The 25,937-nt window shown below is 40.5% G+C and overlaps 1 protein-coding gene across 5 annotated transcripts in view; it reads right to left on the minus strand.

Annotated features, from left to right (window-relative positions):
- RORA (RAR related orphan receptor A) overlaps positions 1 to 25,937 on the minus strand; it is a 570,488-nt gene that overhangs the window by 34,734 nt on the left and 509,817 nt on the right. For all 5 annotated transcript variants that reach the window (XM_039491333.1, XM_039491328.1, XM_039491330.1 and 2 more), the window contains one exon: positions 9,147 to 9,232. In XM_039491333.1, coding sequence (XP_039347267.1) covers positions 9,147 to 9,232 — 86 coding nt within the window. The remainder of the gene's footprint in view (positions 1 to 9,146; positions 9,233 to 25,937) is intronic.

Below are 25,937 nucleotides of genomic sequence, written 5' to 3' on the forward strand. Positions count from 1 at the left end.
AGCTTTCAGAAATAGATCCAAACTTCCCCAGAGCTCAGGAATGTTCCGATCAGGGGTTTTGGTTGTAATTAATGATGGACAAACAAACAAAAAAACAAACAAGCAAAAAAAAAGAGCCAAATTTGAACTGAGTGAGGTTTTGTTTTTTGTTTAAAGATGACCAAGGTTTTAATTATGTATTTTTGCCAATTATCTTAGAACTCTTTAACCCTTCTGGACTCACATTATTACAAATGTATGTGTGAAAACCCTAACATCAAAGAGCTATTACAAGCAATTACAGTTATTTGGAATTTTCTTTGAAAACACAACACAACGATATACATTGCTCTTGTACAATCTGCACTGTCTTGTCAAAGGCGCTGCGGTAGTCATGATTTTCCTGCAGAGAAAGCAGAGGTGTGGGGGAAAAATATAATATACAGTTGCAATTCTGATGGAGCCAGCTAGAAGCCATATGCTCTCAGAATTACTGTTACTATCATTTATGTGGTGGCGCCTAAACGCCATAGCCAAGTTAGGTCCTGTGATGGAGGGTATAAACTCCATCCTGTCACAGCCACTGCAGGGTCAAGAGACAGAGTGGAACCTCACTGGTGGATTATCAACAGTTGGGATAAGAGCCTGCAGACCAAGCAGAAGGCTGGCAGTGAGTCTGAGGGGTCTGTATCAGTTACAAACTGGCAGGAAATGATGCAAGGAGCCAGAACCAGGGGAAGAGCAGTGAGTCTGAGGAAGCAGACCTTAGCTGCTTACTACAGGGTCTCTGGGCTGGAACCCAGATGAGAGGAGAAAGAGGGCCTGGGTTCCCATACCTGCCTGCAGGTAAAGGGATGTAAAAGCCCTCCTGACTCAAGGGAGAAAGGACTATCGAGCCCAGGGTGAGGCTGAAGACCCAGTCTCAGGCCATTAGACTCTGTTTGCTGGACTCTCCACTTCGCTAGAAAGGGTGTGAACTATAAGCGACCTGGCTGGAGGGCTGAGTTGTGAGAAGGGTCAAACAACCACAGTCTTGGAAGGGGCTGTCAACAAGGGGCTCCAAGGTCGAAGTGGCTGCTGCACCATGCTTGGTCATGAGGGGGTGCACTAGCTGGTGACTGACCCCTCTACAAGCCCCATTGTGCAAGGCATTGCACAAAGATACAAAATAAGTGACAAATCCTGATCCTAAAAGCTCACAGTGGTGTCTCTGAGAGCACAATTTGGTTCAGGGTTTGCTGGTACTACATTGTTTGCACCGAAGGTGAAATGCTGGCTTTGCTGAAGTCAATATAAAACTCCTATCAATTTCAAATGATGCCAGGATCTCATCCTAAAGTCTCTTTTTGCATACATAGATTAAAATAGTTCTAGCAGAACAGAGAGGAGCAGAATTGAACGTTAGTTTCATCTCTGCCTTTCAAATTCCTGTTTATACACAGCACACTGTATGTTTTTTCATAGAGTGCCAAAAAATCAAGTTTGGAGAAAAAAAAGCGTAGGGGAACTTTTCATCTGCGTGTCAGTTTGGATACAAGCTTGTTAAAAAAGCAACTTTGAAATGTAAATAGCAGTTTTCACCAAACCTATTAATAGTTTCAATAACTTTACTATTTAATGGCTGGGTATTATAGACATGTTGGTTTAGATTCCTTCTTTTTGTGCTTCCCTGATGTCACAAATCTCACTTTACAGGTTCCCTTTCCAGCTAGGCACAGGCTGAAATGCTGATCTCATGTTTTGGTCTTTTGACAATTTTCATTTAATGAATTGATTCCTACAGTTCATTAGCTTACCCTCTTCCACTTCTGTATACACATATGTCTTAATTAGCTGCTCATTGGCTGTTTAATTACAAGAAAACAGCTGACAGCTGCCTTGCTGCATACTAATGACAGACGTTTTGGAATGATTATACACAAGCCTGTGACAACTAAGACTTATTCATAATCCCATGATTTATGGCTAATACTTAGAGACATCCATGTATCATTAAGTTTTGCAATATTCTCAGCAACTAACAATTTGGGGGGAAAATCCTTTCTGATTTTAAATCAAACTCTCTTCAAATTTCTTTTAAAAACATAACAAGAGATAATTGTTACATGAAAAGGATGAAAATATTCCAACTGTACATGTAACCATTTTATGACACCTAAATTATTTTTTAGTTTTCAAGGGGAAAGATTTTTGTGTAAGTATTTGTTAATAGAGATTAAGGGTTTAACAGCTCTGGAAACAAATGCAAAAAAACCAAAACTGGTAATAATTACATTCAAGACAGGTTTTCCTACAGTGTCTTTATCAGTTTCTACAAAGCTCCTGATAAACCCAGTTTGTAATATGATTAGGTTCCATCCATAACAGCTCACCAGTTTTTATTGGAAACTGGTTTAGGCAGAACAGTATTTAAAAAAAAACAACAAACAGGATTTAAAGGCAAATATGCCAAAGTCAATGTGACCCTCAGAGTTAAGTAAAAAACAAACAAAAAAAGATGTTATAATTGGAGAACTTAGAACTAGTTGGATTCATACATAAATTGAAGTCCACGTGAAAAGAAAAACTAAAGTATTCTCCTTCAAAAGCAACAATAGGAATACTCCAGTTGTATTTTTTAACGAAACAAGACTCTCTCACAGCTTTGAAGAGTGCCAAGAGAGTGATGGCTGAGTGCCTTAAAACTTCTGAAAGTACAAGAAATGCCCTCAAGTGCCCTTTGTGAAAGGTGTTATGAAACTGAATGTAGGCATTCAAGTAAGGAGAGTGGCCACACCTGTATTAACTGGCAAATTAGGCATGAGCTTGTCACCACTGAGAGAAGAACCTGAAACTAATTGTATCCACAATTCTAAAGGCATAGCTCAGAACTAGGCATGGCAGATCTCAATTTTTATTTTTTCATAATTTCAGTGGATATCAATCTTTATTTCTAAGCATTTTTCAATTTACATTTTCACAGCTGTGGGAAATAATGTGTGTGTTTGTGTGTCAGACAAATATTTAATGACAGATGTTAAATTCAAAAGTTTAAAGCTTTATAACTGTTAAAACACAAATTGTCAACATCTCATATCAAAATATACAAAGTATTTATCCTTAAATCAAACTCTAAATTCTCAGGCATCCTTTTTAATCTTATTTTGCCTATGTGTAAATTTGGATTATTATCGATGGAAATATTTTTTTCAATTTATACGTCCGATAAAATTGACGTTTACTGATATTTACCGATGATAATCTAATCTTTCTAACCGTATTCATATTCAAAATTTTGTTTCCCAATATCAAAGTATTTCACTGTAAGTCCCTATAAACTATTTAGGAATTAAATTTAGAATATTAAGTAGTACCTGAAAATAGTTTCTCTGTTTAGGGACAAAGCTGGAGATGATGCACTCCATCACTCTCCCTCTTCTAATGATGATACCCAGCAGATTTTCAAGGATTGTATTTACTAATCACAAACGAAAATTCAGTTCTGTCTATCTAATACTGCTCAACAAATCAAACAATGACAATTTAAAGTATTACAGAGAGGGGTACCTTCTTCCCTTCATCCTCAAACATGTTTTGTATATTAACTCTCACAAAGGACGTTAGCAATAAACAGATGAGGAAATTCATTGTTTGGTAGAAAAAAAAAAAGGAAGGTGTTTTTTTTCAGAGAGGCATTTAAGCCCAAGTAAGAGGCAGGAGGCTTGCAAATGTTCAGTGAGGTTTTTATTTCTTTGTAAAACACAAATAAATATTAAATATAAATCACTAGATTAAGGTAGAACAGCTAAAATCACAAGAAGTTAGGAAATGAAAGATTCCTGAGCAGTATTAACTTGGTTTCATTAAAAATGCCAAAGGATATAATAAAAAGAAGTGAAACCTGAACAGAAAAAACTACTAAGTATTATTAAATGCACTGCATAGGGGAATTAGGCCAAGTTAACATTGCTATTGGAATCTTAACTTTTGCTCTTCCTAGCTTTTTTGTGGTTTCAAATGTGGAATCCTAATGCTTCATTAGCGTAGATGTTTGCGTTTAATTTCCTTTTATTTTTTAAGTTAGAAAATAAATTTCCTGTGTTTAATAATTTAAATAATCCCATTTTGGCTTTGAAGTTCCTACCACACTGGTGTGAAAAGAGTGAGAGAGAAGAAACCATCCAACTTTGCTGCTGCTATTGGAGATCATTTTCCACAAGACTGGCTTGAGAGGGTAGCAGCCCTTCTGTTCATTTAATGATCATTTAGGGCCCTGATTCTGCAATCTGATGCACATGGATAGATTTTTGCACCCATGAGGAACCTCACTGACTTCACTGGGATTTTGAACTAGTACAAGAGAGTCTACCCGAGAATCACAGTGCAGGACTGGGACCACTACCTTAATAGCTGCACTATCAAAGCACTGTGTGAAACAACTCAAACTTAGGGTATTTTTTAAAATCAAAGTTTAGATTATGTGAAGAGTAGCATAAGAACATATAAAATTGAAGTGATTACAGCCACAAAAAAGCTGGAACACACACTGTGGGTTAATAGTACCTAACTGTTTCACATTGAGAGAAACCAATCTACACCAAGTTGTCCCCCACCTCAAATAGCTCTCTTCAGTGAGACTTTGTTGCTTCTATTGTGGAAGAGTGTAACACAAACATAATCCTTCTTTACCTTTACATCTGCCACAGCACAGGATTTTACACACTTTTAAAGCTATGATCATTTACACTCTGAACAGTCATCCCCACCAAGGTTAGGAAGATTTGAACTCCATGGGTGCCATTCTTTTTTAAGAAGAGAAATATATGAACACACACAGAGAGTCAGATACCTAGCAGACACGATATTTCCTTTTAACCCCAAAACCAAGAATGAGTGAAGGACATGAACAAGGTAAGCAGGATATTATTTACCTGCTTCAAGTGTGTGTCCTGGCTGTACATAGTTATCATCCTATGGTCCTGATGCTCCAAGAACAGGAGAACATCCCTCATTTGTTGTTTGGGCCTCTGTTTTATTTGGGGGGGGGGAAGGCTTTTGCTTTCCACGCCATTATCTTAGCTGACCTGGTTGGATTCTCAAAGGCAGATTATGTTTTGCATTCTTCACTGCATAGGAGACCAGGGGAAACCATATGTCTGACCCATATGGGACTCCATTTACACCCCTCACTGTCAGGCTGGCATCTGTCATTATTCTGATTGTTGGAGGTTCAGACAGGGACCTCCTTGTCCTTTGATAAGTGAGGGATTTACATTAGTGAAGGAATAGCCATTCTGATGGAGGGATTCTCAATGGATGAACTTATGTCTGCTCAGGTGAGTTCCAATGGTTGATCAGGGGATCTTGCAGAGGAGGAGAAGCAGAATTGCCCGGAGTACTGTCTCCATGTAGATGGCCATGCATCTGCTAGCTGAAAGCACTGGTAAAATGAGAACTGCCAGCTTTGCCAAAAGCTCCTCTTGTGGAGGTTTGCCCAAGAACTCCTAGGTGAATGAACTTCCCAGACTGGACTGAGGAGCAATTCTGGTCATTGACAATATTGTGAGTCTTGAAGATCCGGACAGTTCTGTTTTATATTTGTTCTCATACCATCTTCTTCACCAAAGTATCTGAGGACCTTCCCACAGGGCATTAGGCAATGTGCCTACTATATTATGTGTGGCTTGTTTGCTTTCATCCTCTTCCCAATGGGATATTGGATTGTGTATGCAGTGTGGTGCTTTTTTCATACATACGCCCTGCTACATGTTTATGTTAGAGAAAGCAGGTCAAAGAAATGCACCTTGTACTTGGAAGGTGGTGAGGTCTGTGATCATCCTTAGTTCCTGTGGGAATTTGTTCCCAAGTCTGCAACCAGCCCCCAAGGAAACTCTGTCTCCTGAACACTAGCTTTATCCTTACAGCAGAAAGTTCCATTGAGCCAGAGGAGTGGAGTGGTTGACCATAATTTTTATCCTGGAGCTTTAGGTGACCTTTTAGATATCCTGTGACCAGACCATTGACAGCCTTGAAAATAAGGACAGAGACTTTGTGCTTGACTTGATATTCTATGGAAAGCCAAGGTAGAGTGTCAAAGGGCTGTCACTTCACATGAATAAGACTTTGATAAGAAGCCATAGATGTAGTGGTAAAATGAGATGCCCTGTGTCTCAAAGTGGATGTCTGGATAACCACGCACTTTGGGACAACTTGAGATGTACAATTACTCTAATTGGTTGTGGCTTTCTTGACTTCGTCTCTCAGATAGCACTGGGGACATAGGTACACCAGAGTACAGAGACAGACCTTCATAAGGTTGATCAATCACATGAAGGGGTTTTCTCTTGCATTAGAATAGCCAGTGTCTTCATTCAGGAAAAAAACCTTGACTACTGCTGTACTCCATCTGGACAGGACAAATACTCAGCTAAGCTAACTGTGTTTTGTTTTTAGTCTCCACCCTCCCTCCAAAAAAAATAAAAAATAAAAAAATAACCCTGCTTTTTCACTGAAAATGGAATAATGGACCCTTGGGTGATGACATGTTCCATGGAACTGTCCAGCACTACTTGCCAATTACTGCTGTCCTGAGGAGGGAGAAAAGACAAGAGGGTGTGAGAGGGAGCATTTTGGGATTCTATGCCTAGTCTCTGCTCTCTTAGAAAGCCCATTTGTCTGAAGCAGTACCAACCCAGGAGAAGAAAACATTTGCCAATCTTCCAAGTGGGTAGTGATCATGAGCCAATAGAACTTCGCAGTATGGAGGGGAAGCCATCTCAAGGATAATATATTTAGTCTGCTGATATTCCTGTGATGACACAGATTTTGGATTATCTAAAGAAATGAAGCAGACACTGAGGTCCAAGGAGAGTTTGAAAGATTTGTCCAGCTGAACTTAGTATGGTTCCTCTACAGCCCTGTTGCTGGGATCTTTTCTTCTATGTCCTGGAATCCACTGGTATCTAGAATCTCCAACAGAGAATCAGGCATTAGGCAAATGGCTTTCCCCTTCTTCCTATGCTCAAGTATAGAGGGTCTTGGCCTAGAGGGAGCTGAGGGTCAGGGTCTATGGTTGTTAGGGTGTAGTCAATAAAATTCATGAGCCTCAACTCTTCGTACAGGAAAAGGAGACCAGATAAAAGGATGAACATAGAAATGGACCCTCTTCAGCTGATGACCTGGATGAATGCTTGGAGTGATTAACAGATCCCCCAAGAGATTAAACTCATTGTGGCTCTTTCTAGTGTTTCTTCCCTTTTTGGGTATGGTATTTTGCAGGTGGGAGGAATCTCTTATCCTCTCCCTGCCCTCATCTCAAGTTGGAACTGCAGAGCAGCGATATCTGGCTGAGAACTTAGGAATACTACAGATTGTCCATACTAATGTGAAGTACATTGACTTTCTTTTAGAATTTGTCTTTGAACTCCTGCAAGACCTTAGACTTTGAGAGATGTGGCTGGAGACTGGGTGGCAAGCTGAATGCAAACTGTGTAAAGAAATTAGAATGAACCGAGCTAACTGGTGCTCTAAATTTCTAGGCCTGGATGATGGGATGGGGAGGAGGGTCTTGCACTAACATGAAGATATGAAACACAAAGTCACTTGTGCATGGCTGCTGGTGTGCATGGCTGTCCCTATCAAAAATAAAGACTGATTTGAATAGAGTAGAGCAACCACCTGGGTTTTCACACTGCACATCACAGTTGCCCTTTGGCTGAAAATGACTGGCTGATTCCTAAGGTAAGTGATGAAGAGAGGCAATGATAACTGTGACACAGTGAGGCAGTATTCAGGCATCATGGCTTTGTCCTTCCCCAATATTATATATCCAGGACAAAGTGCGCCTGTCAAAGCAGCAGTCTTGGGCAAAGTATGTGACCTTTCCCTTCTCTCTTATGAAGCTGGCCCTTGAATCCTGAAGCTGCTCAGTGATGGACAGAAGCTTCATCAGGATAAAATGTATGAAGATATTTAGCAGAGCTCATCACTGAGGAAGCACTGAACTTGGGAAATGCCGAGCTTCCATTATGATCCCCTTCCAGGAATCCCTCCTTACCAGCGCTGCTGCTAGACGGAAGGCTGAGTCAGAGCAAAAAAGCTAAAATCCTGTCTGGTAGAGCACAGGATAAATCTCTGCCTAGCACAAAAACAGGAGCCTAATCTCTGAAGGTAGTTGCAGTTACATGTGCCCAGCAAGGGAAGCAGGCAAGCAGCTTGGGAATGAAATGGCAAGAGTAATCTCTTATCCTCTGAAATGTGGGTTAAAGGTGGAAAACCCATTAGTACTCGAGTGACAGCAGAAGGTACTCGCATGAGACAACGATGCCTGCAGCAGGGATGTACGCAATGTGTCAGGACCAGATCACGCGCACGCACATGTGTGTGTATAGTTGCAGTATAGCCAGACAGGTGTCAACATTAAATTCATTCAGCATTAATCTTCATTGAAAGAAATAGACACAGAACAGAGGGTTAACACGGCTACTGAAATCTTATTTTAGTGGAATTATTGAAGATTCAACTTCAGGAGAAAAAAAAAATCCAAGACTAAACCTCACATGGCAATGACTTGCACCACACTGAAATTTTTTTTTTTGCCAGCAGGAAGGTTTTTATATCTTTAATACAAAAAATACACTCCATACAATTTTTTCATCTCATGCTGTTTTCTATGCAGGATAAAATATACGTATAAGTCAGTGCCATAAATTACAAACACACATTTACAAAGGAAAACTTAAAAGCCTGAGATCTCAACTAGCACCCTTTGACTAGGGTTCTTTGCAACTTTCCAAAAAAAAAAAAAAATCAAGAAAACCACAAATTCTGTCTAAGTGAATCCATAAAACAGATTCATTGTGGCCTGCTGGAAAGGACTCTTCTTTCTACTCCTCTTCTATTCATTCAGTGTCAGTTTGATAATGAAGGAATCTATCGCATCTGTAGCACAACAGGAAGTCCTGGGATTTTGGAAGCTCTCCCAAGGGCTTGGAAAAAAATCACCTAGGAGCCAAAGCTTATGCTTAAACTGTATTTTAAAACTTGTTCCCCAGTTTTGTACTAGTTTTATCAATTAAACATAATCAACTTCACAGCAAAACAAAATGTGATATTTATAAAATGAAAGAATCAAACTCAAATGGATAAACACAGATGTTTTAAGACTTAATTTTTTTCCCAAAGCTTACCTTGCAGCCTTCACATGTAATGACACCATAATGGATTCCTGATGATTTGTCTCCACAGATCTTGCATGGAATAATTTCAATTTGAGCTGCAACAGAAGCACGCAACCAGTTAATTACATTTTCTTTTAAACACCTTATAAAAGTGTTCCCTGATCAGCATTTGTACAGTGAAAACTAATAACCTACTAAACATTATACTGCATTAACTATTCATTGCTGAACTGTGAGGGTCCCCCTAGAGCCTTGGACTAAATTATGGCTGCTCGTTATATAATAGCTTTCAGGTTATTAAAATGGGTCATTTGAGAAGGTGTTTAAGAACCTACAAGAAGGCTAGGATCAGCATTTCAAAGCCAAAAAGAACTGGGGAGTTCACATTTTGGCTGAAGAACTAAATACTAAAAGGTTTCCTCCAATCTCATTTTCTTGGAATTGTTACAAAAGGTATAAAGTTTGTCCTGGCTTAAAATCCATGATATGAATGTAACACTTTACACACAAGTGTCACGGCCATCTAGTCTACACTATTGATCAGTTTTATACACAGATAAATATGGGGAATACTGGCAGAATTTTAAATGAAGGATCTCAAATTCACCAAAAAAAAAATTAGACTGAATGTTTATTATTAATAATTAACACCCTGAGACTGAAGAAGGGAGGAAAATATGGCAGTACTCTAGGTGCACTGGAGTATATCTTCTCTTCTGTCTTTGTATTTCTCTCCCTTTCTTGAGAAAGGACCACAGATGAACTCTATGAAAGCATTGCTTCTTTACTGAACTAACAGCAATTAGAATTAAGTTTCTCATGCTATGAAGCTCTTTCAGGGATGGAATCTAACTCTACATTTGTAAAGTGCTATGTAAATTTACAGTTCTTTACAAGTTTTACATTTTATTATTTGTGCCATCCTGTAGAGAGGCCCAAACCAAGATCAGAGCCTGATTATGCTAGACACTGCAAGAGACAGCCCTTGCCCCAAATTCTTACAGTTTAAGACAAGACAGAGAAAGGAAACATTATTCCCTTTTATGAATGGGAAACTAAGTAACAGATTAAGGCTCTGATTCAGCAAAACATTATCAATAGAACCGGTAGAAAGTTTTTTTCTGTGGAAAAATGTGGTTTTGTTGAAAACAAAATTTTTCTGCAAGAAATTTCATTTGACAAATTCCAAAAGTTCCAAAAAGTTTTTCAGAACAAAAAATTTAGGGAAACAAATTCCAATTTTTTTTCAGAAGTTTTCATTTCAAAATTGTAGGGGCTCCTACACACGTTTTGACTGTTTTCCAACTGGCAAAAGTGAGACAAGTTAAAGTGTTGATCGCAGAGAGAAGGAAAAGTGAAAGGGTCACTTTTAAAAGTGGTTTCTTTCTCCCCACACACTTACTATTTCTCAACTGTATAGTGACTTGAAAGAGTTGTAAACAAAAATGGGAAAACGTTCTCACCTCCAACCCCTTTGCAGGGGTCCAGAATTTCCTGCGGAAAAACAGAATCTCTGGATGGGAAATTTTTTATGTGGGTGGTGGTGGGGGGCCGGGAGAGGGGAAACCAGTTTTCCTGGCAGTGGTAGTGATTAGTTTTGTGCACATACTCCTGCGGCATTGATTCCTGCTTTGCTGAGTAGATACGGATTTAAGCACATGCTTAATTGCTTTGTTGAATTGGAGCCTATGTGCTCAGTCTTGCAAAGCACTAAGCACCTTGGCTCTGATTCTGCAAAGTTCTTATGCATGTGCTTTACTTCAAGCACATAAATAGTCCCATTTACATCATTGGGACTACTCGCATGGTCAAAGTTGCTAGATTGACACTCCTGTGACTTGTTCAAGGCTGCACATGGTGACAAGTTCCCAGCAGAATCAGGAACTGACCCCAGATCTCCAGAGTTCCAGTCCATTGCCTTAGCCAAAAAAAGCTTCTTCCTCTCTACATAATAAATATTTAACAATAATGAAAAATCCTTCCCTGTATCTGAGTTAGATGTTTTCTACTTTACAGACTGTGCAGGATTTTCCTTTCCCCACACATTCAAATAGGGCGTTAAACTATGTTAAGTATATAAACTGAACTAACCTGCTTCTGAAAGGCTGCGATTTGTGCTACACATGATTGCTACTGCTGTTTTATAAGTATATTGATTAAATTAGGAGTCATACATATTCATTGACACAAACAAGGAAGGTTCGTGTAATGTGCTGTTTAAGGCAACAAAATCTGAGCACAAACTGAATTAACAAGGAACAATTTTACTATATAATATTCTAATCCCCCTGCCTTTTCAGCTTCATTACCTAAACAATTTGCTCTGTCATGCACCCTAAGTAATTCAACTCAGCTGCTAATTTCTCTCCTCCAAACATCTGCAGTTTCAATAAACCAAAAGCTAGTGGCAGCACAGCTCCACAAATTTCGTCAATATGTTACATTAAGTTAAGCGACCATCTGACTGTTCAGATACACTAAGCTATTTAAAACCTCATTCATTCTAGGGCTATGTAAATGGCTATAGCAGCTTTGTTAGAACACATGCTATTTGTTTTGACAGAAACTTACTGGGCCAAATTCTACTTAGGTACAGAGGTAGAACTCCACTGAAGTCAATGGGTGTGGTTAATGGGTGGAATTAAGAGAATCAAAGCATTAATTAAAAACAAAATATGAGGAAGAAAGGCTCCAGTGCCCAGCTTAAACTCCTTGTGCCTGAACATTGCTGGGACCCTGTCAGAAGGCCACTAAGAGTATGAAAGTTTGTAGATGGATAAACAGTATAGGGGTAAAATTTTTAGAAGGATGGAGTCCTGGCCCCTTCTTCTTTCTGGCACAATTTGGGCCCACAAAATTAATTGCTGGTGAAAATTTAAGTCCTTCTGCCTCTACTAGCCTGATTTGAGTGTGCCACAGGGCAACTATGCTCTTTCATTCAGGTTCTTGTATCATGCCCATCATCTTGTGGTGTATTGATCTATATTACACCACAAGATGCAACATACAAATTTTAAGTAGCTCAAGCTTTGTTACTGAATTAAGAAACTTGACAGAGTAACTGCAAGCTATATGAAAAATATAGTTTTTGTTGTGGTGGTGGTGGTAGTGGTCTTTTAACTGATCTGTTCGGTTGACTAACTGCTGGAAAATTTTAAGTTGCCAGAGCATCTGCTAAACATTACAAATGGCTGGACCAATTTTTCTTCTACAAATAATACTTTCAATAATTAAAAAAACCCAACAGTGTAAAAGCAGATTCTCTTATAAGATAAAATAGTACAACCTTCTAGAACAGTCACAAACACACAGGGAAGACAAGCAGTTATCTTAATTCAAAATTAAGTGGAAAGCATTTGGTAGAGGGGGTACAAAGTTCATCCCTTTCCTCATCCTTATAGTCCATAACTGAGCCAACCATGGGTTGACTTGATCTTCAGACACATGGAATTGTGTGGGCAACACAAAGCAGTTAATAACTACTTAACAAGGTGTTGTGGGAAAACTCATTTGCATAGAGTTTGCTACCTCTCAATAAGCTGTCTAACTGTAAATGATTTTCATTTTGCTCCTAGCTCTCCCCATTTTCTTGGTTTTACCTAGACTTGAGCTAATATCTTCCCTCTTGCACCAATGCTACTTTGGTATGTCAAGCTTATAATATCAAACACCTGACATCATGCATACATGTGAAAGACACCTTGACTTTTATCCTTATGTTCAGACACACTTCCATTGGACTTCAAGCCATTCATTGATTTTATGAATGCAACTGATGGCACTGAGAAAGGATAAAAACATTATATATTTTTAAGCCCCTGTACAGGTGCCTGTTCACTTTGAAAGCACAGTTAGTTACACACACAAAACTGGACACCGTGGCTGAATATAAGGACTTTTGTATTATGCAGCAGATACCTGTCATAAACTAAACAGCAGCGTCTCTGCCACCCACAGTTGGCTGCTGCCATAAAGAGAAAAAAAGTGCAATCTAATTTGCATCTGAAAAACTAGATGTTCTTCCCAAATGCTTGCTGAGGGCATGACAGGTAGAGATGGCTCTTGCATTGAACAGTAGTCACATTATGAAGCCACCACACTACAGGCTGGAATACAACAGCAATAAACTAAGTGACAAGTCCATACCTAATGAAGGATTAGGACTGTCACATCCAGAGAACGTGTATGACACTGCTGGGTACATGAGCACAGATGTGCAAGGAAAGCCAACAATGAAAATGCTGGCACCTAAGATACACAGGCAAACAGCTTAAAGCATTAACCAGGAATGTTTTAAAAGTCTCCCCCAACTAGCTGTTTATAATGAAGATTTAGACAATGTTTTTCTATTGGGAAGTCACAAAGATGGTTATTGCTCAAGAGTATTTGAAGTCAATAACAATTTCTTAAAGTGCATTCAAACATTTGTTTTGGAAAGACCAAGAATGGCATGAATTAAACAGATAAGAAAAGATAGTTCACATTTTGGTTTTCCTAACTTAGACAGCAGCATGCAAGCAGAAAACACAGCTATTTATAAGAAGCAATGGACAAGATCCTCAGTTGATGTAAATCAACCTAGCGCCATTTTAGTCAACGGAATTATGACAGTGTACACCAGCTGAAGATCTGGCCTGTTATCTAAGCATCTAGTCTTGAATCAAGCCTTCCCAGTCCCTTTTGGGTTACCTTTCATTCTCTCTAGCCCTGCTTAAATAGGATGCCCCAGCTCTCCTCATCAGAGCTGGCTTGTAAGTTAGCCAGCTTCTTTCTCAGCTGGCCCCTTTCCCCAATTAGTACTCAGAGTACACAGGACAGCCTTCTCCTGCTAGAGTCTGCCCTGCCATGAGGGAGGAAGCAGCATTTATGTTCATCCTTCCCCTTCTCCCAGCTCACCCCCATTGTTTAGGTGCTGGACTGTTTACTTTAACTTCACTGTCTTGCTGGACACAAAATACAGTACATTTGATTATTTCTACTTTCCATTCATCATGATCTTGTGAAGGACTGCAGGGGGGTATATATATATGCAGGGGCGGCTCTATGTATTTTGCCGCCCCAAGCACGGCAGTCAGGTGGCTTTCGGTGGCATGCCTGTGGGAGGTCCACTGGTCCCGCGCCTTCGGCGTACCCGCCGAATTGCAGCCGAAGCTGCGGGACTGGCGGACCTCCTGCAGGCATGCCGCCGAAGGCAGCCTGACTGCCGCCCTCATGGTGACCGGCAGGCCGCCCCGGGCACGCACTTGGTGTGTGTGTGTGTGTGTGTGTGTGTGTGTGTGTGTGTAAGTAAAAAAGTGTTCCATCGGTTATTTGAAAGCAATTTCCTTGGAAAAATCTCTTCACTAGCTGTAAAGCGTGCTTAAAAAAAAATCACAGCTTTGTGAAATGCATGAAATTATAGAAGACTGGACATTTAAGAACAATTAATTCTTTAGATTAATCTTTTAGTGTATATTTTAATAACATAGCATGATGGTATTTAAGGATACTCATCTTGTAACATTTTTTGAGGATAAGACAACATACCAGGCATAACAAAAAACTCAATTACCAGCTGTGATCACAGATTCTGCCCCTCTCCCCGACGGAGAAGATGATGCAGTCACCAACCGCAGCATGTAGCATAATCATTACTTCGCTGCAGTTACAAAATAGATGAACTAAAATTACGGCAAAAGGGAGAGGGGGAAAAAGAGCAGAGAAAGGAGAAGGGGAGAGGTCCTCCCATGCAAGGTCTGGTGCGTGCCAAAGCCAAGGTATTTTAAGACTGGTTTGACTATTTCAACAAGGTAAGAAAAGGCTTCCAAGTTTAATAAAATGGCAGGATCATCCTGTAACCAGTTGCCTTCTCACAATAAACAGAGCTGGGAGCCTTTCTCCAGTGCCTGAATAGCACACATTTGTGAATCAAACATGTTCAACAATGCTGTCCCTTTCTTTTACTTTTAAATTAACTGTATGGGCCATCCAAGGCATGAATGGGAGTGGAACAGAAACGGGGTTCTATTCTAAATACCATTTCAGTAAAACAGGTCTTCATAACCAGAAAAAATACTCTGTACAGCCTCATTTAAGAAATGGCAACAATGTGCTTATCCTAAATTAGAGTTAACATTGGCTAGGACAGCGGTTCAGGAGATGGGCATTCTATTTCTGATTTCAGCGCTGTCCTGCTGTGTTAATTTGGAGTCTGTGCCTCCATTTTTCTTCCTTTATAATAGAAATGATAATTCTCTACCCCAAACAAATATCTTGAGCTTTCGTCTTTACAGTTAAATCCTATACATGGTTGTCATGGGGGTGTGACTGCCCTGTGGTGCCTGCCACATGTGGCACTGCAGGTACTCCCTCCCTCAAGTTTCCTCCTCCTGCCCCCGGGGTTCTCTCTCTCTTACAGGGTTCGCATTGCTCAGCCATCCAGCAGGGTCACTGAGTTCAATCCCCCTTTCAGGATAATAAGTCCAAACAAAAGGCTTTTCTGAGCTTTGCAGTTTCTCTGGAGCCTACCCTCTTCCCAGTCCCTTTTGGGTTACCTTTCACTCTCTCTAGCCCTGCTTAAATAGGATGCCCCAGCTCTCCTCATCAGAGCTGGGTTGTAAGTTAGCCAGCTTCTTTCTCAGCTGGCCCCTTTCCCCAATTAGTACTCAGAGTACACAGGACAGCCTTCTCCTGCTAGAGTCTGCCCTGCCATGAGGGAGGAAGCAGCATTTATGTTCATCCTTCCCCTTCTCCCAGCTCACCCCCATTGTTTGGGTGAATGGACAGTTTCCCCCGCCCTCTCTGCAAGGCTCCAGATCTCGACCCCTTAAATTCACAGTGATGGGATTTCCTCCAAAGAACCACTTATTTCCCAGACCATTTCCTCTCTATCAATATCTCCTAGGTATACATGTCAGACCTTTCAAAATGTTAAAGGTCAACATCTCATCACAAGGATGGGCTGACTACTAGGCACCACTACCCTTAAGGGTGCAGGCTATCCCATCACACCAGTGCATAGCCAAATAAATGGGAGGTGCACTAGGGAGCTTTATTGGGCTCCAGCTGGGAATGAATTCTCCCCCCAGGCTATTTGCCCTTTTCATGCTTCTAAGGTGCTTTGAGATGATCGGATCAAACGTACCATGGACAGCACAACACTGTTGCAAGATGTCTAAACGCTAGAATTTCAGCTACCGTGTTAGCTATATATTTTTTTACATTTAATAAACAAGATTTGGGAACATAATTATATAGCCATAAAATACTGCCATTGACACAGCAATATCAAATACTGAGATACACAAACACCCCAATTTACATGTAATGAAAAATGTTTGTTTTTTTTAAAAAGTAAACCCAAGTTCAGCTTATTGTAACAGCACTTGAGAATGGTGAACAGCAGCTTCTCTAAACAAAGTTTCTGTTCTGAGTTGCTACTGCCTTTATTCACTAAGCAGCCAGCAAACAAAGTTGACCCAGGCTGGATGATGTTACAGGATTCTAGGGTTCATAGAATTGTTGTCATACCTAATTTCTTTTTGGAGATAACCACTAACCTTGGTCACTTGTGAAGATGAGCACATATAGCAGGGATACTTGTATGGTCCTATTGTCATATGCTGTACACTATGGTGTTCTACTGCTAGGAGAGGCCAATCCATATTTTCTGTCAAAAAAAATAAGCTGGAAGGCCTATGCTCCCGTGCTCTGAGGAGTGGTACCCTGAAGACTTCTGATCTTGAGGCAGTGTGCGTCTCCTAATGTCTTTTATCTAGCTGGGGGATTGTGAAGTTTTCATAGTTTATTTTTCTCATGCATTCAAAGAAGTAATGTGTATTGAATGGGGTCTCTTTTGCTAGCAACAATGGAAAGGGATAGGAAAGCCAGATTTGGCACCCTCAGTGTAAATCTGGAATAATGCCATTTGACCAGCTCTTTGGACAATGGTAGGTATTTTTTTCAATTAAAACCAGAAAATATAGAAATTTCTTTCTTCATTTTGAAGAAAGGCTCTCCCTCCACCTCCAAAAAATAAAAACAAACAAAAAAGTGTCCATACTTCCATAGATTAACCCAGAGCAGAATTTATCTCATGTTTTAGGCTCGATTTTCTACCATTAGCTGGTGAAATTCTCATTTCATTATATCCACATCACTTTCCCCAACCTTCTTGTTTCAACAAACACATTTATTTATGGGAACATTTTTAAATTCTATGTTTTCCCACCACCTAAAAGAGAAAGCAGAATTTACCTAGTACTTTTAAAAATTTAAGCAAACATTTAACAACTCTGCCAGAAATATCACATCTCACTAAACTGATCTTTATTTTAATGGCTTTTTTTACATGTGGCAAGCATGCTTCTAAATCATTATATAACTATACTTAAGAAGCAACTGTTGTAGCCTCCATCCAAAAGGTGTACAATCGTGCCATATGCAGGATTATGAAGTTAAATATAGCTGACAGTTGAATTATGCTAGGTTTGCATCATAGGGGGTCTTACACCAGCATTTCATAGTGTGGTGGGAAGGGTACTTAAGAGACGAACATTAGACATTTTAAACTATACAAAACATTAAATGTGGCTACTTTTTCTTCAAAAGAGCTATGTACATTTGTGTTATCTGTTTGCAGTTCAATAGCCTTATTACTATCTGCACTAGCAAAAATCAAATTACATCTACTGTTACTAGAAAAAAGCAGGTGGGAAAGCTAATCAGCTTGCAATATTGTGTCAACATTATTAACAAGTTCAGCTAAATTCATTAATGCTAACAAGGTGACAGTTAGGCTCCTGAATTGTTAAAAGGACACTTGTCAGTATTAATGAGGCTAAAATATGATCCGCATTGTTGGTAGTTCCACCTTTTGCATCCTTTGCACATGCACACTTTTATAGTTAATAACACTGCAGAATACTGTTTAAAAAGCTGAGTGTGTTTAACAAACTGTTGCATCCCTATTCCTCTATCATAACATGTATGCATTAATTTGTTTACACGTACCATTAGGCTAAGTTATATACCAGTTTAGTGGTAATTTCCAGAATCCAGAAGGTAAAATTAAACAGATCAGATCACAATCAAGGTAGTGTCCCTTTAAATAGAACATTTTATCATGACTTGGCTTTCTCCAGTGCCTTTGCTAGGGCATAGAGACTTCGTTGGGGGTTTTGCCTCAGAGAGAATGGCAGGATGTGTTCCTTGGAGCACTGAGAAGTGCTACTTTGAGTGATTATGTTAAAAGCTTGTCAACCACAGATGGCATATAAGCCACTTCCCCACAAGAGAGCTGAGCTTTGATGAAAAACCACTCTAAAATCTGAATTTACCTTTTATAAGTAAAGTGAGCAGAGAAACCATTTCACCAAGACAAGGAGTTCTTCCAAACTGAAGTGACTACATCTGCATTTAAAAAATATTTTCCTTTATTTTGGCTGCATGGGAACTTGATGTCATTAAAAAGATTTCCTTTGATGTTGCAAGCCAAGCGGCACAATTAGTTTCTCATACAAAGATATTCTCTGTCTAGTTTAAATTTTCATATTAAAGTGATTCATCTAATAGATGTACAATAACAACCAAACATAGGCTCAAAGTCTCAGAATAGTCAAAAAGTTTCCACTCACTATCACTCAACTTCTCTCCCTCTAAACAGATCTTCCTGGGTCCATTTGTGGTAAAAAGTTCTGGGCATTTATTCTGTACACTGGGCTTCCTATAATACTTGGCTATTAAAAGCACATAAATGTTAAAAATAATCAACAAATTAGGATCATCAGAGCTGTCTACTCTACCCAAGTCTATGCACCATCTCCTTATATTAATCCCTTTACCAGATCCAGGGAATTATTTTAACCACTAATAAAAATTAAAAAGTGTGTTTTTCATTAGCACCATCTCTAGTACACCTATGCTGCTTTGCCTTTTCATAGGAAATGTAATCAGGTCTCTTAATAAAATAGCGAGACAACTATTTCAGAGGATGCCAAATCCGCAGCTATTGCAGTCAGTTACCTACTTAGTTTCTAGTGGCAAGCACCAAAAATGTTGATTATAATAGATGTTTTCTCCATCTGAAGGGAAAGAAAAATGTATCTATAAAATTCTGTTGACATCTATAAGCAACGGGATAATTTGCAGCTCTTGTGCATTTCTTAACCTGTAGATGTCACTGCAGTCAATGCATATTGGACAGTGGGAAGAAAAGCTTAAACCTCATGCCAAACCTGCAGAAAAAAACGCAGAAATTGGGCTTGTTTTTGGCTTAACTGGTTTGTGAGTTACCTGTTGGCTAGTTTTTGGCTTGTAGCTTGTTGCTCCCCCTTTTTTTTTTAAATCGGCTCCTGGCAAACAGGGGCTGGGGGGGGGGCGGGGAGAGTCAGGGGTGCACAGGGGGCCCACCACAGTCCCAGACTGCACACCAGGGGGATCTAGTCACATACAGTGTTGAGGTTCTTAGGGATTGGCTTGTTCTGAAATGGGATTAGCTTGATTTCTGGCTTATTGTGAAAGTCGGGGTGCTTATTTACCACGTGAAAGTTGGCAACTGTGGTGAACAGGGCCGGCTCTAGGTTTTTTGCCGCCCCAAGCAAAAAAAAACTTTTGGCTGTCCCCCACCCCAGCCCTGGGCTCTCAGCCCCCCCACCAGTGCCCTCCCCCACCCACACCCTCTGCTGCCCCAGCCCTGGGCTCCCCCCTACCAGTGCTGACTCCACCTGCTCCCTCCTCACCTCCAGCCACTCCGGCACTGGCAGGGTCGGGGTAAGCAGTGGGGCTCCTGGGCTGCGTCTCAGCCCAGGGTCCTTCCAGCCAGGGCTCCCGCCTCCAGGTCCGACTGGGACCCGGGAGAGCAGAGCCGGGGGACCACCCCGGCAAAGTGCTGAGGAGGCGGGGCACGGTAGCCCCAGAGGGAGCGGAGCCCCGGAGAGCGGGACACGGGCCTCGCAAGGCAGTGCCCCACCCTCTATGGCACCACTGCTGCTGCTGGCCACAGTCTCTGGGCGGTTTGGGCCACTTCGTCCAGCCCCAGCTGCGGCGCTGGGGGGAGGAGGGGAAGCAGCCGCCCTGCGGCACCTGCAGGTGGCTCCTTGTGCCCCGCGTGGTGGCCCCCAGGCTGAGTGTCCCCCACTCGGAGCTTGCCCGGCCCAGCCACAAGGTGCGTGAACCACAGTGGCCCCAGGGCACCCCCCATGCACAACGCGCTGCTGCTGCCAGGACCGACTCTAAGCTTTTGCCGCCGGAAGCAAAAAAAATAATAATAAAAAAATGGCCGGAATGCTGCCCTTGAAAATGTGCCGCCCCAAGCACATGCTTGGTTTGCTGGTGCCTAGAGCCGGCCCTGGTGGTGACTACTCCTTTTCTGAGAGACATTTGGTCAGTAATGGGAACTCAAACCCAACTCCTCCTGTTAGGTCCAACACCTTTCAAATGAATAATATTACTTTTATCCCCATAGAGGGCTGCTTTCTTCCTTCACAGGATGAGTTCTTTGCTTGTTTGAGCAATATCGCCCCCAGAGACTGAAATATTGATGTGATGGATAATGTCCTCATCATCTTCCCTAGTGGTCATACTCTGTCTCTGAATAGCTTCTGTGCACCTCCCTGACTATTCCCCCCTCACTGCCCCCATACAGTACGACTCCTGCAGGAACTCTGCTGCGAGGGTGATGCTGATGCAAAGCCTAGGTTAATACTGTAGATATTTGTGCCCAGTAAAAGAAGAATGCTTGGGAGCAGCAACTCCTCAGCCCTGCTGAGCCTACTTCCATGGGGAACATTCACACAGGATTTTAGGAGAGACTGGAATGGTGGAAAGAACAATCTAGGACTTGGCTAGAGCATGTGACCCAAGATAATTCTATTAAAGATAATATGTATGACTGTAAATTCAATCTACCATGTATGGTATTTCAATATCACAACTGAAAACCTTTCACATATCCTTAACTCTTGCAGCACTTAGTCTCCTTTCCATATTCTAGGATGACCATTATAAGACATTTTCTTCTATAGTTTGAACTAAATGCAGTTCCCCCCTGCACCCACACACACACCCTGGCTGCCCCCCAAGCCCTCCCCATAGTATGTTAATACAATGCTAAGTTAGATAATTAAAATCACAAAGTCAGGAAATGCAAAATGTCATATTCCAGCAGCTATGTTAACTCTGCAACATTGTACATCTTAAATATTTCAGCAAATACGTTTTGTGATGCATAAATAATGGGATGGACAATAATTTAAAAAAATACAACACCATTATATAAAGCAAGTGTACACCCACTCCTAGAATAATATGATCAGATCTGGTCACCCCATTTCAGAAAGAAAATAGCAGAATTTATGGGGGTTCAGCTCTGGTGACAAGAATGACTAAGAAAGGAATGGAAAAAACTCATATGACAAGAGACTGAAAAGCCTGGGGACTGTTTACCTTGTAGAGGAGGTGAATAAGGGACATGACAGACATATCCAAAACAACGAATAGACCTAGGTGGTTTATTAGGAACTTCTATTCACCCTGTCTCACTGCACAAGAGCAAGGGCACAGTCAATGAAATTGAAAGGTGGTAAATTCAAAAGTGATAACAACGAAATACTTCTGTTAGTAGTACCTTCAAGGCCTCATTGCAAACACATAGTAAGAAACAATCCCTCCTCAAGAGCTAACAATCCAAATAGACAACACACAGAAAGAGGAAAGAGAGGCATAGATAGGTGAAATGAATAGCCCGATGTCACATAGTGGGTCAGCACAGCCTGGGAATAGAACCCTGCTCCACTGACACTAAGATCAGTACCAAGCATAATTAATCAGTGGAATTCATTGTCACAAGAGGCCATTGAGGGTTTAGCAGAATTTCAAAAAGGATCAGACATTTATATGAGTAACAAGAACATCTAGAGTTATTATAGTAAAATATTAAAAACAAACAAGAGTTTTGGAAGATATAAAACCTCAATGCTTCAAGACACAAGCCAGCCTCTACTTATTGGGTAAGTTGTCCCATAACTAGCTATTGAAGGTTTCTTGCATCTTTCTCTGATGTATCCACTACTGGCACTACCAGTGATGAGATACTAGCCTAGATGAACTTTCATACAGTCTGCCAATTCCTAATATATAAATATTAACCTATATACCCAAAACATGCTTATGAAAAGTATAAGAAAATAGTTTCTCTCTTCTTAATAATGGTAGCATTTAAATAGCTCCAACTGGACTTTGAAGTTTATACTCCACCTTGCTGAACAGGATAGCAGAGGGGACAGTTTCTTTGCTACTGATCCTCTTGGTTGGCCATATAGCAAAGCAATCACAAAGCAAACTGACTGCAAAGATACAAAAAGTAAGGTCTGGTTCTCCATTGTGTTACTCCAGTTTCATGCTGGTGTGACTCCATTAATATAAATGGAGTTACATTAGTATAAAACTGCAGTAACACAATGGGGAATTGGGTCATTCATCTTTATAAATAAGAGCTTAAAATTGGCAAAATGTTGTAAAATGTATAAAAAGGTGCTGAACCATCTGAAGCGGTGGATTCCATTATTTTAATTCATACTCGCAATTTTCTCTCCTATCGGATATTAATACAATGGATTTTTGTTCACTTAATATTTCAGTGAGACATTTCAATTTGCCACGTTCAAATTTTCCCAGCAATACTCTGAAATTAGCAGTTCATGGATCTAGGAAATTAGCAGGCAGAAGGTGCAATGTGATGTCCAGGTGGATGAGAGTTCCATAGGCTGTGTTTAAAGAAAACTGCTCAGATATCCACTGGGCATGCTCAGATGTGAGTTTTCCATCACTTGTAGGTTACAGCTCATTTCAGAATGCTTTCTTTAAACCATGCACTTGCACAGCTGCCCATTAGAATAATGTCCATGCCAAGTTGCAAAATTCAGATGTTTTTGCTGTGGTTCTCCTCCCTCCACTCTACCATATCTCCAAAATGGCTATGTTCAAAGCTAAGAAATCATCTTCTGTGAGAGACCAAGCATGGAAAATTTCATCTCCTCCCCCTCCTAAAAAACAGAATGGTTTAGAAAATTATAAGCCTGTGAAAAAGAGGAGATTCTAATGGAAACTGTTCTGCAACCATAATTAGAGTAGGTGCTACAATCTACCGGTATCCATCATAAATTCTTGTTTTGCACACCCACTTTACAACATTTAATTTCCTGTCTGTGAATGATAAAACCACTTCAGAGTGTGGATAAAACAGATCTGGTTGCTATTCAATATTAGTTATACTGATGATTTGAATTTGAAAAAAAAATACAACTATAGATTTCCAAGGTATTTTCACATATGAATATTTTATATTGCATCAAAATGTATCTAAGGTCAAATTCTACAGCAGCAGCAGCAGCATGCTAATATACCACTGAAACTTATGAGATCCTCACTATTACAGATCCTTAGTCACAGGACATCTGTATTACGGATATAGGTAAACTAAAGTTAAGTTCAACATATTTAACACTAACAAAAAATCTTCAAAATGACAGTGACATTATAATCTGCTTTAGATACAGAGGTGACATGATTAATGATTACATAAGTGTGTCTCAGAGCCCAGGAACAATAATCAGCTCTACTGGTTTTATTTGTGTACACAGGCTATTAGAGTCAGCTGACGCTCCAAAATCCAATTTAAAGTTGTTAAAACCCTTTTATGTATTTATCTGAGGTTGGAAGAAAATGGACATATTAATTCCATTCCCTTACCCATTTTGCCTTAAACCAAATCTTACTTTAACAAACATGAAAAATTAAGCCTTGAAATAATGGTTGTAGCAATCAACATTGTCGAAAGAACAATACCAATAAAATCTGAATGTTTTAAAAGGGAAATTTTAAAATGAGTGTAAAACAAAATTAGCGTTTTTCCCAGAGAGACAACTGTATTGAGTCTGAGGTTTTTAATGATATCAGTCCCCAAATGACTGGTCACTTTTAGCTATGAATCTGCAAGATAATAAATAATGGCGCTCAGTCTCCAACACAATTATTCCCACAACCAGCCCCCCTTATTCAGATAAGTAGTACTACTTGCATTACCAGACACTGCTCTCTATGTCTCAACAGCTTTTGGTTCAGGAAACAGGAACTTTCATTCAGTGAATAGTCCACAATTGCAAATAATCTTATGCCCACAAAAGTTCTACAAAATTCAAAATATTCACCTTTAATTCTAACCAATATAGGATTGAAAACTAAGATTAGAAAAGTGGCTACAAGGAGTGTATATCCTCCCCTTCTGCTGGGCAACATGACAGGAAGAATGGGGGATACAAGCCTAGGTTTTTGTCTGGTTTTAAGCAGACAGTCCTGTTTTTAAATGGTTTGTCCCCTGCCTGGTACTGAGTGAAAATCAGATGTGGTTTTGGTGGTATCACAGATGGGGGATGCCATTTTGAAGATGTGTTACTCTACCCCTTGTGGCATGACTTCTGGTGGGGGCAGGGTCACCCCATTTTCAGAAGCACTGGAATGTCCAGTATTCTGGGGATGCATGAATGGCCACCTTATATGTGCCTGCCCTCCCAATCCTACCACACAGGCCCATCTAGCCCCTCTGATGCCAATAGTAAAAGCTGGACACCGCGCAGCTCTGATGGGTGTAGCCAGCCAGCCACGTGCACAGTTGGTAAATGGGCACTCTTCACATCATGTTTCCCTCTCAGGGGAGCAGTTGAGCACAAAATTCCCTCTGTGGCTTTTACAAGGCAGCCACAGATTCCTAGGCTATTTGGGGAGCGAATGACAGGGTTTACAGGTGGGTTGAGAGCATCTGCAGGATATGATCCTGTTTGCATGGATCTGGGCCTTCTGCTGGAACTGGTAGCTACATGTTCTGGGCATCCCACCAGCCCACTCTGCCTCTACTATTAGGGGGAGCCTGCAGTGTCCCAAGAATCAGGGATCTCTAGAGACAATGGGCCCAATTCAGCACTATGGCATTCCAGGTTCACTCCAGTTTAGCTCCCTTGATGTCAATGGAATTCTGAGAGAACAGCAGCGAATCAAGCCAAAAGTATTCATTTGTGAGAGTTCTTATATACGGTAACGCCTCACTTAATGTTGTAGTTATGTTCCTGAAAAATGCGACTTTACGCAAAATAATGTTAAGCGAATCCAATTTCCCCATACGTATTAATGTAAATAGCGGGGGTTAGGTTCCAGGAAAAAAAAATTCACCAGAAAGACTATATATAATATATACAGTATAAGTTTTAAACAATTTTAAACAAACAGTTTAATATTGTACACAGTAATGAATGATTGTAAAGCTTGGTTGAGGTCCTAGAGCAGGGGTAGGCAACCTATAGCACAGGTGCTGAAGGCGGCACGCAAGCTGATTTTCAGTGGCACTCACACTGCCCGGGTCCTGGCCACCGGTCCGGTGGGCTCTGCATTTTAATTTAATTTTAAATGAAGCTTCTTAAACATTTTAAAAACCTTATTTACTTGACATACAACAATAGTTTAGTTCTATATTATAGACTTATAGAAAGAGACCTTCTAAAAATGTTACAACGTATTACTGGCACGCGAAACCTTAAATCAGGGTGAATAAATGAAGACTCGGCACACCACTTCTGAAAAGTTGCCGACCCCTGTCCTAGAGTAAGAGTGTGGAATATTTCCCAGGGAATGCCTTGCTGCTAAATGATGAACTAGCATTTGGCTGGGCACTCAAGGGTTAATACGCTGTTGTTAATGTAGCCTCACACTCTACAAGTCAGCATCGACTGAGGCAGGAGGGAGGAAACAGAATAGATGCAGGGCAGTCACTGC

The sequence above is a fragment of the Mauremys reevesii genome, linkage group 10, assembly GCF_016161935.1.
Source record: "Mauremys reevesii isolate NIE-2019 linkage group 10, ASM1616193v1, whole genome shotgun sequence".
Taxonomy (NCBI): domain Eukaryota; kingdom Metazoa; phylum Chordata; order Testudines; family Geoemydidae; genus Mauremys; species Mauremys reevesii.